At 51.8% G+C, this 11,192-nt stretch overlaps 1 protein-coding gene across 1 annotated transcript; it reads right to left on the reverse strand.

The window, feature by feature from the left end:
• C1R (complement C1r) lies at positions 1-10,214 on the reverse strand. Its single transcript, XM_032159500.2, has 11 exons — positions 10,089-10,214; positions 9,153-9,381; positions 7,756-7,948; positions 7,288-7,434; positions 6,993-7,189; positions 6,530-6,677; positions 6,301-6,422; positions 4,081-4,159; positions 3,563-3,718; positions 1,657-1,731; positions 1-940 (listed from the first exon to the last, which is right to left on the reverse strand). Coding segments are annotated over exons 1-11 (2,118 nt in total). The 5' UTR covers positions 10,091-10,214; the 3' UTR covers positions 1-170.
• Positions 10,215-11,192: the final 978 nt, after the last annotated feature.

The following is an 11,192-nucleotide window of genomic DNA, read 5'->3' on the forward strand; positions in this document are numbered from 1 at the left end:
GTTATATTCAATGACCCGATGGTACGTCAATGGGACTACAGGAAAGAGAATTTCACACACGATTTTTCTGCATCAGTAATTTTAATAGAGACTCTTAGTGGTTATCAACAACTGGTCAGTTTTTTTTTTTCCACACCTCTCTCTGGATTCGAACCTAGTGAATTCTGGGCTCAGTCCTCCTCCTCCATCTCTTTCTTGATCCAGTCCACATAGTTGAGGACTTTGGTGTAGAAGCCATAGCCCCTGCTGCACCCGATGCCCCAGGACACGATGCCTGTGGCCACCCAGCGATCAGTGTTCGGGTCCCTTACTGCAAAAACGCCCCCACTATCCCCCTGGCAGGAATCCTGCTTTAGAGATGGGTGCCCAGCACAGAACATGTTTTGAGAGAATACATCCATCCTATTCTTTCCCCGGAGCCAGGTCTCACAGGCCTGTGGATTAGCTACGGGCAGACGGACAAACCTGAGGTCATGGGCAATCTTCTCCTCCATGACCCCAAAGCCACTGACATAGCCCATCAAGCCCAGATCATAGAAGGTCTCATTGTCAGGGAGGCAGATGGGGAGGAGGTTGGGACCCAGGGTGACACTATTTTCCAGCTCCAGCAGGGCGATGTCCCCCTCAAAATTGTGGGACTCATCCTGACGGTAGTCTGGATGGACGCTGACCCTGCGGATGGGGTGATTTCCTAGCTTCATGAGCTCTTCCACATTTGTGTGGCCCAGGAACACATCCAAAGAGGCGTTGCTTTGCGCTTCGTGTTCCTTGGGATACAGGGTGTGGGCAGCCGTGAGGATCCAGCGGTCGCCCAGCAGGGCCCCGCCCCCGCGCCCGTGGATGTTGGTGAACACCTGCCAGGGGAAGTTGCCCATCTTGGCTTTTTGCCCTCCGATGATGCGCTGCCTCTGTTCCACAGGGTACACGGGCTTCCCACACACTGAGGGAGAGACAGGGAAGACAAGGGCAAGTCAGTTCCAGGTCCCACACCTCTTCCTTCTGCAGCCAGCCAGATCCCTGTTTGCCCTCTCTTTTTGGCTTCTGTCTCTTTTCTCTTTCTCCTCCCATCCCCACACCTCCGTCATTGGCCTATTGACAGGCTCTTCTTATTTTTTTTTAATTATTATTTTTATATTTTGAGACTCCTTGCTCTGTTGCCTAGGCTGGAGTGCAGTGGCGCAATTTCAGCTCACTGCAACCTCCACCTCCTGGGTTCAAGCAATTCTTGTGCCTCAGCCACTCAAGTAGCTGGGACTACAGGCGTATGCCACCATGCTTGGCTAATTTTTCTCTTTTTAGTAGAGGCTGGGTTTCGCCATGTTGGCCAGGCTGGTCTCGAACTCCTGACCTCAAGTGATCCGCTTGCCTTGGCCTCCCAAAGTGCTGGGATTACAGGTGTGAGCCACCACGTCTTGCCCCTTGTTCTTGTTTATTTCTTCCTACGGGGTCTTCCATTGTTTTTATTCCCTGATTTCCCATCTGCTTAGTGAAAATGGCAGCATTTCAGGACTGAATTCAGCACTCTGTCCCTCCCTCCCTTTCTCCTGGGATGTTCCCCTCTTCTCTCCTCTCTCTCCTTTTTCTGGGCCACACTGCTTTTGAGGCCCTGCAGGCTGCTAAAGACCCTGATGATGGCCCCAGAGTGTTTCCACTCACCTGGCAAGCACCGAGGAATCTTCTCTCCCTTCTGTTCATTCTTCCAAATGCCCTGTGCTGTGCAGGTGTACACCCCTGAGGGCAGAGGATGCAAGAATCAAGTTGGGGGGTGATGGGTAAGAAAACTAGGTTGCAGAGGCCAGCAAGTACTGAGTGTGCTTGATGGGGAGAGGGGCAGGGAGGAACTAACATGGCAAGGGCCAAAGGTCAAAGGCTCAACTCTAGAAGGAAAGAATGTCAAGTGTTCAGAGGCTCTAGACCTGTATTTTGTTTTAATGCCAAGTAAAAAAATCAGAATGCTTAACTATTTTTTTTTTTTTTTTTTTGGGACAGAGTCTCACTCTGTTGCCTAGGCTGGAGTGCAGTGGCACGATCTCGGCTCACTGCAAGCTCCGCCTCCCAGGTTCATGCCATTCTCCTGCCTCAGCCTCCCAAGTAGCTGGGACTACAGGTGCCTGCCACCATGCCCGGCTAATTTTTTGTATTTTTAGTAGAGACGGGGTTTCACCGTGTTAGCCAGGATGGTCTCGATCTCCTGACCTCGTGGTCCACCCGCCTCGGCCTCCCAAAGTGCTGGGATTATAGGCGTGAGCCGCCGCGCCCGGCCAGAATGCTTAACTATTAATATATGTTTGCTGTGATCCCTGTTTGTGAAAGTAGACATAAAAACCAGAAGGAATATATGAAAATCTTATCAGTGATTGCATCTTGGTCGTGGAATCATAGATTATAATTGTAGCTACATCTTCTGATTGCTGAAAATGTGCCATGCTTGTTGCTAAACACTTTATCTGCATGATCTCATTTAAACACTACAGTGACACTTGCAGGTGTGTGTTATTATCCTCATTTTGTGGATGAGGAAACTGAGCTTAAATAATTTGCACAGGGTCACATAACTTCTAAGTGCCAGAACCAAGGTGCAAGAAGTTTTCTGACTCCGAAGCCCAGCTCTTAATGAATACCATTTATAATCCAGATTTTTTTCCTTTTTTCTGTGTTTCAAACCTATAATGCATGTGATTTCTAATATTTAAAAAAAGTTAGAAAAATACCCACTAATGAATGAGAGTCGTTTAGTAAAACTAAGTGCAAAAATCACAACCAGGTTGAGAGGGGAGAATGGAGAGGGGAGTTTCACTGAGTTAGCTGTAGTGATCATGATGGTGGTGAAGATTGTGGTGTCGGTGTTGGTGGTGATGGTGTTGTTAATGGTGGTATTGTTAATGGTGGTAGTGGTGATGGTGTTATTTGTTGTGATGGTGTTGGTACTGGTGGTAGTGATGGTGTTGGTAATGGTGATGGTGGTAATGGCGGCGGTGGTGGTGGTGTTGGTGTTGGTAATGATGGTGGTGTTGGTGTTGGTAATGATGGTGGTGACAGTGGTGTTGGTAATGGTGTTAGTAATGGTGGTGATGATGGTGTTGGTGGTGATGGTGGTGTTGGTGTTAGTAATGGTGGTGGTGATGGTGTTGGTAATGGTAGTGATAATGGTAGTGGTGATGGTGGTGTTGGTAATGGTAACAGTGTTGATTGTGGTGATGGCGGTGATGGTGGTGATTGTGCTGGCACTGATGCTATTGGTAGTGTTGCTGGTGTTGTTACTGGTAGTGGTGGTGATAACAGTGATGGTAGCAGTGGGGGTGTGGTGGAGGCAATGGTGGTAGTGGGGATGATGTGGTGACAGTGAGCTGTTTATGTGGTTTGAATCTTTTCTTTGCATCAGCTCAGATGCCTCCTTCTTCAAACCTACTAGGTTCCTGTTAGCACTACAATTTAGGCCCCTGAAGTCAGTGCCCTGGCAGATACCTTAATATGCATTCCCTAGGGATTCTACTGGGAGAAGTCTGAGAGGATACCCCAAGGGGATGGAAGGGAGGAAATTTCCATTTGCATTGGTCCCTACCTTGCTCAGACTCCCTGGTGCCAGCTTTGGTCTGCATCTTGTAATATGGCTCATGGCAGTAGTACTGGATACGGGCCTTGTAGGTGTTCACTCCCATTGCAGTGGTGTAACGGAAGGCACCATTAGGCAGGTTTCGGGGCTGCCCACAGTCCCTGACTTGGAGAGAACACAGGGCAGGGTGAGAGCTGAGAATGACTGTGCTGGAACTTCAGTGGGGGGAGTGTGAGTTGTCTACCCGCAGAGCAGGCTGAGAAGCTTAGAAAAGATAGTCAGTGGGGAGGGCCCTTGCAATGGACAGGAGTTGGGTGGCATGAAATTCAGTTCTGGGTAGAGCCCATCCATCCCGCTGAGACGAGGGCTCACTGATTCCTGAGATGGGCGATAGGCATCAAAGGACAAGTCAGGGTGAGGGCCTCTTAGAATGAGGCTTAGTCTGGACCTCTCTTTCTTTCTTGGCCCAGGTCCTCAAGGCTGGAGGTGGGAGGTCCCCAGGGTCATATCCCTGAATTGTGACTTACTCTTGCATCTGGGCATGGCACGATGCCACGTGCCATCATCCTGGCAGACAGCTGTGAAGGAGTGCAACACCTGGTTCCCCTGTTGAGCAGATGACAGAGGTGCTATCAGTGCCAAGAGGCAGTGCAGGTCCCCTTCCTGCCCTTTCCACACAGGAGTGGGAGGCAATACAAAGACATCTCTCAGCTCCCCCGGATGGATGGATGTGGCTTCCCCGTGGATAAGGCTCCTTCTTCCTTCTCCCCAGCCCATTACAGACAGGAGCATTGAGCCACACCACAGCAAGTCAGAGCAGGGCTAATTGATAGACCCGATCATCCTCTCTCTAGACTGTGGCCTGTTCCCACTGAGGTCCAATTGAATCCCACAGTTTGTAATTTAAAAAAATCACAAGCCACGTTTGAGTGTTTTCTGTATCAAAACAAAAGCCTGTGCTCCAGGGCAGAACGGTGTTTCTGATGCTGGTGTCCCCTGCCTCCAGGCCTGCATCACTTTATCTCTCCTGGGTTGCAGTTTTCCTAAGGACAGAGGCCTTCCCTAAAATACTAGAGCCACCTCGCAGCTTTGAAAGGTGCCGGAGATGTTGATGTATGTGAAGTGCTGTTGCTGTTGAGCAGGGACAAGATTAGGAAATGGCAGTCTTTGAAATGAAAAGTTACTGGACAAATGAATAAGTTTTACTAAGACCAAAATTCGGCCAGGTGCAGTGGCTCACACCTGTAATCCCAGCACTTTGGGGGGCCGAGGTGGGCGGATCACTTGAGGCCAGGAGTTCGAGACCAGCCTGGGCAACATGGAGAAACCCTGTCTCTACTAAAAATACAAAAATTAGCCGGGCATGGCGGCACACGCCTGTAATTCCAGCAACTCGGGTGGCTGAGGCACTTGAATAGCTTGAATCCAGGAGAATCACTTGAACTTGGGAGGCGGAGTTTGCAGTGAGCTGAGACCATGCCACTGCCTGGGTGACAGAGCAAGACTCTCTCTCAAAAACAAAACAAAACAAAACAAAACGACCAAAAATCATTCCATAGAGTTAGCCCTGGAAAAGGTTGCGAGAGAATGTGTATGAGAACTAGAATGTCTGAGTAAAATGTAGGTAATGTGAGAAACGGTGTGACTTGCTTTAAATTCGATGATGTGAATAAAAATGCAAAAGTAAGGGCAGTGGGTGGTGCAGGCAAGGGAGGGTTGTAATAGGAGCAAAGAGGTTGTTAGTCTCTAGTCTTCTGGACCCAGGACACCCACCCAATCCTCCTGAGGGAGCTGGAAGCATCTTGGAGTAAAGAACAATGCATCAGGTGAACTCGACTTGATGCAACATTCAAATGTGAGCTCCACAAAGGCTGTATGACTATGTGGGTTTCTTTTTACTGAACCTCCCACATCTAGGACAGTGCCTGACAGTAGACACTTAAAGTGTGCATTAAATGAATTAACTGTGACTTAAGGACATATCATAGGTCTCTTCTTTGATTCTGATTAAGTCTTCCATGTGGACCTGTTGAACAACGATGGGATGTCCAGTCTTGGGTCTCTGTCCAGAGAGACAGAGATTTTTAGTTTACCAGCTTTTGTGAGATTGATCAATGGATAAAACCATATTCCCTCCTGAATCTGCAGAGCTGAGGACAGGAAGGTGGACCCAGGGTGAGACCACCAACATGTGTAAAAGAGCCCTGGAGCAGGAGGCAGGAGATTGGGGTCCTAGTCCCTACCGTACAAAATCGCTGTGTGGTGTTGATGAGTCACTACATCTCCACCCTGCCTTTTCAGTTCCTCAGCTCTCTTGAGTTATTGGACTAGGGCAATGGTTCTTAAACTTGGCTGCACATTAGAATCACCTGGGTAGCTTTAAATAGTCTTGATGCTCAGGCTGTACTCTAGATCAATGGAATCAGAGTCTCTTTTGGGGGCCCTCAACTTCAGTATTTATTTATTTGCTTATTTTTATTTTTCAGAGACAGAGTCTTGCTATATTGCTCAGGCTGGAGTGCAGTGGCTATTCACATGGGCCTTGAATGAGTGGGCTCAAGCAATCTTCCAGTATTTTTAAACTCTCTAAGTGTGCAGCAAGCTTGAGAGCTGGTGGACCAGGAGACTCTTCCAGCTGAAACGTCTATGACTTCAGGTGGGGTGAGACGAAATCCTCTGTGAACCCCCCGCTTGAATTCCTCCTGGGATGCTGGGCCAGCTCTCTCCCCTCTGCCCTGGGCTCTTACCTCTATGAGCTGGTAGCCTTGCTTGCAGGTAGCAATGAAGTAGTCACGGAACTGGTACTGAGGCTGCAGGTTCTGGATGATGGTGAACTCGTCTAGGGTCTTGGGCTGGGGGCACTTGATGACTATTGGGGAGACCAGGGGGCATATTTATTTCAGAGCCACTTGTCCTTCCTTCTTCCCACCTTTTCCCCATTGCTGGCCATCGAGGGAGGCCTCCGGGGAGCCTTACTCTCGGTGGTGTAGCGCAGCTTCCAGCCCCGGCTGTCCCCCGACTCATCTGTGAAGAACAGCAGATCCACAGCATTGCTGCTGGTGTCAAGGTCGGGGGGCCTTTGCTTCCCACAGAACTCGCCAATGTTCTTCCCGTTGGCATAGATCTAGTAGGGGAGGAGGGTTTTGATTTTTTTTTTTTTTCAGCTTGGACATTTTTACACAGGGCCAACTGGGTAGTAGCCTGGTGGCCAGGGTGGTGGTGGTGGTAATGAAATCCTGCCTTATGTGTGTTTTCAGGGGAAGGTGAAAAGGGATCCCCATGACCCAATTCCAGTTGCGTGGGAACTTACCCAGCCCATGGGTGATGTTGGCCTTTCCTGCCCCAGCTGGCCAGGGGGTCCAGGAGGAAGTTGGGACAAGAGGAGCCAAGTGCAGACAGAAGGGGATGAAGGGGTCTTTCAGGGGTAGGACGGCTGTACCTGTAGCTGGTCATAGGGGCAGTGTACTTGCTGGTGGTCATCAATATCAAAAGGCTCCAGGAACTTGAGGTGCAGGGTGAGGCCCCGCTCCACCCGGATGCTGTAGTTGCAGCGCAGGTCAGGAGGGTAGGACCGAGGGTACTCCAGGCTGGCGATGTAGCCTGATGCCTCCGTGTACAGCTCGCTGCTGCACTCAGCTGTGAGAGCAGAGCCGCAGGGCATCACAGGGGTGCTCCGGCTGGCCCAGCAAGCCCTGGCTCAACCTCTGCCTCCCTGCTACACCACTCTGGCTCACCCTGGCAGGAATGCCTGTCTTTCTGAAGCTCGTAGCCTGGACGGCAGGAACAGAAGTAGCCTCCAACGTAGTTGTGACACAGGTGCTGGCACTGGGGCTGGGGATCCTCCTCCCCTGATTTGCTCTGGGAAGCACATTCATCAACGTCTGGAAGGCATTCAGGAAGGTGGGTTAAGCTCCTGTTGGGAGACCTGAGTAGTGGCTCTGATCTTAGGGAGGTCACTCACCAGAGGCCTAAAGACAAAGGCATCTTTAGGCCACCTGGACTTCCAGGCCTCTCCAATGCTCTCTGGGGACTGCTCCATGGGGACAGAGCCCAGGTTGACAGGCCTCGTTAGGAAAAGCTCTCATGAGGGGAGAAGCAAGGAAAGCCAGGCTTTCAGCTTCTTTGGATTCAAGATTCCCTTTCTTGGCCCCCATTCAATATGGCTGAGGTCAGAGAAAAGGGATTCCTGGGGAGCTACTCACCCACAGCTTGGTAGTAGGCCAGGAAGCCTTTGTAGAACATGATGGTCCCATTCTCCTCGTTGGAGAAGTCCGTGTGGAAGGTCAGCAGCATCTTGTTCCCTTGGGACATAAATTCCTTCTTTCCCGGAAGGTTGCCCAGTGGAGAACCCAGTTGCCCACAGAACCTCCCCAGGCTTTTCTTATCAGCAGAGATCTGGTGGAAGAAGGACAGGGGGTAGGAAGAAGACCTGCTGCGGAGTGGTGCACGTGGTGGCTCAGTGATGGTCCTCCTTGTCTCGCCCAGAGTGAATCATGCACCACAGTGGCTCCGGCTGGTCACTACCTGCTGGGCTCAGCTGCTGCAAATTTCCCTATGTGACTTTCAACTGTTCCCCGAGTTTCCCACTGACTCACTCTTTGCGTGTTGTCCTGCACGGGGTACCTCACCCCTTCCCTGTTTTCTGCTCTGCTGGCAGGTTTTGGGTCCTTCTCCAACCCCACCACTTCCTATGGTCTGTTCCCCTGGGGTCCTGGTTGTCTGTACCCAGGCTTTACCTGCCCCTCATTCCCAGAGCTTGGACAGCTCCACTTTATTTTCTGTCTTCAGATTCCACCTCAGCCTAATCAAACCATTCACACCTCGAGTGCCTCCTGATGCCCTCGGGTGAACATGAGCCCTGGAGCCCACCAGTCTCAGCATCAGCAGGCATTGCCTCGTCCCTCATCCTTCCTCCTCACAGCCTCCTCAACCTCTCCTTGACTCTGCCACCAAACGCCCTCCCCCAACACTGCACACTCGCCAAGTCTTCTGAGCGGGGAAGACGTGCCATTTTCATGTAATTCACGCATAATCTCCAGGGGTCTCCTGGGAATGGTAGTTATTGGACCTTCGCAGGCTCCGCTTGAGCCCTGAAGCTCATTTTTACTGGCGAGAGAAAGACAGGCCTGGGAAGGTACCCTTGGTTGCCACAGAGGTGAGGGTTCTGAGCACACTGTCCTTGCTGAAGGCTATTCCCATGCTGCCAGAGCCCACATTTCTCCTCCTCACGTCCCTGGGTTCCTGCTGAAGCAGGCAGCCATGCCAATCTTCTCCTTGGACACAGGGAAGCTGAGGCACAGTGGTTTCCCAAAGACTGTCAGCTAGACAGCAGATGGGGAAGGTTTTCCTGACTCAGTGGACGGTGAATTTCCTGAGTGGGTCCTGTCCCCTTCCTTCTCTGTGCTTCTCCCCTCAGTGCTCACCGAGGGCCTCTACACAAGTGAGCGCCCATCCAGGGCATCCCCCGGCTGTCAGAGAGGCCGTCGGCCATCAGCTCTTGTGGGGCTGGGCTGTGTCTGGGGGGTGTGCATGCCATACAGATCCCAGAGCCCAGAGGGCCCAGTTTTGTCTCCCCTCTGCCTGCCCATCCTGCCCCTACCTTGACATAATCATAGAAGCAGCCTTCAGAAGGCTCCAGGTCAAAGTGCTGGAAGATGAGCTTCACCCTGTATCCCGTGGGGACTGTGATCACAGTGGTTGTTTCAAAGTTGTTGGGGTAAGGCTTGGGGAACAGAGGGGAAGTCACCTCCCCAAATAACTTCTGAGGGATGGGAATGGAGCCTCCTGCCCTGCAGAATAGGGCCGGCACCAGGAGGTACAAGAGCCACCTGCCAAAACAAAAGAGAGTGTCTGGAGCTGGAGGGGTTCACCACTCTTGCCATGTGGGCAGTGGCCGTGGCAGGGGATGAGATGGCCATACCGCTGGGCATTCTCCTCTCTGCCCACCCTGGACCTCACAGACATGTTCTCAGCAGGGGTACGTGGGTGGGGAGGGCGGTCTTTGTAGCTGCTGCATCGGGTCACTCTCCGGGGCAATGTTCAGTCCAGAGGCCACCACACTCCCCTCACACTCCCTTTCCAGCGTCCTCCCCTGCCCGGACCCATCCCTCCCCTCCCCTTCCAGGAATAGGACTGGCTTGAGACCAGTTAATGGAGGGTGAGGGTTTCCACCCGTGGGTCTCTGAAAGGGCTCCCACAGGTTCAGCAAGAACGTCTGGGAGAAACCATCTGTGGAGTGTGGGACACAGGCACAGAGTGTCCCCTCCTGGGCAAGGGGTCCCCTCCTCTCCCTGCTCCCTGCCGTGAGCCCAGAGGGAAGAAAGGACCATGGCATGAGCTTCTGTGTATTAAGGTCTCCTCTGATCCCTAGGAGGAGGGATAGGGCGTGTGTTGTGTGTGTCCACGTGTGTGCACAGTGGGATTGATGAGGTGTGTGAAGACAGAAGGGTGTTCCTGTCTCCCTGAATTGCCTCCCATGCCCTGGCTTCTCCTCGGGCTTCTCCCTCCCACCTGGGTGCCCATCACTCTTACTCACATTTCTCAAGGCCTGTGTTGAATCCTGGGCTCTCCCGACAGTGTCTTCATGCACTGTGTGCAGAGGGAGGCCGCGTCATGCACAGCAGGGAGGGGAGGGTTTTCTGTGGAGTGGAGGGGGGGACCATTCCCGGAGCAATGTTGGAGGGAATGAACTATTTGCATAAACAAAAGATCTGAGTTTCCACTTTAGTTTAGTTTTGGTTTTGAAATCCCTGTTGGTGGTGCCACCTGCTGGTCTATGAGGGAAAGGGCTAAGGAGACTGGAGTCTGACTTTATAGGGCCAGGGGAGCCTTCGGTTGGAGGCCCTCTAGATGCCTCAGTCTCTAAATCTGATCAGCTTCTCCTTTCTTCCAAGACTTCCCTGCGGGCTGCCTCTGTGTTTACAAGGTTCCTACCAAAGCAGTGGGAGACCACAGGTTGCGGTGAATTCTCTTTTCTGGGCTGCCCTTTCCCATTGACCCTGTTCTTCCTGCCCTCATTCAGCCCACAGCCCTGGTCCAAGAATAGCCCGGGTTTCCATGCCCAGGACGTAATGATAGGAACACTGGGGCAGAGGAGGGCGCGTGGGAGTGGGCAGAAGAGAGAGGAGCTTGGTTGCCTTGGGGCCCTGGCCTGCTTTAGCCATGAATGACACTTGGACATAGAATAGGGATGGCCATGTCAGGGCAACCTGAAATCAGCCCTGGGTTTGAGACCCTCTGGGGCAGCTGCGGAGGGGGTAAAATGTCCCCATCTCCTCAGCATCTGCACAACACAACTGCCAGGGCTGAAGCTAAGGGTGTGGGTGTGGAGCAAGAGGGACTTGGTCTTTCTGAGATGAAGCCAGGCCCCTGCGAGGGAGGAGGGACCTTCGTCTCTCCTGTCCATCAGGCCATAGTGTCCTGCTTTAAAAATTTTGCTCTTGGCCACGTGTGGTGGCTCATGCCTGTGATCCTGGCACTTTGCAAGGCCAGAGTAGGAAGATCTCTTGAGCCCAGGAGTTCGAAACCAGCCTGGGCAACATAGTGAGAAGTTGTCTCTAAAAATTAAAATAAATAAAAAACAATTTCACTGTTTTTGGAAGCCTTTCTTCATCAACTCTCCGTGGCACCAAATATCTGA

This window comes from Hylobates moloch, unplaced genomic scaffold (genome assembly GCF_009828535.3).
Source record: "Hylobates moloch isolate HMO894 unplaced genomic scaffold, HMol_V3 SCAFFOLD_8, whole genome shotgun sequence".
NCBI lineage: Eukaryota > Metazoa > Chordata > Mammalia > Primates > Hylobatidae > Hylobates > Hylobates moloch.

Excerpts from the sequence above, each read along its gene's own strand:
- C1R (XM_032159500.2), bottom strand. Across the intron at positions 7,949-9,152 it reads GCTTCTATGATTATGTCAAG|ATCTCTGCTGATAAGAAAAG; the intron begins GTAGGGGCAGGA and ends TTCTTCCACCAG. Across the intron at positions 7,435-7,755 it reads GGCCTACTACCAAGCTGTGG|ACGTTGATGAATGTGCTTCC; the intron begins GTGAGTAGCTCC and ends AATGCCTTCCAG.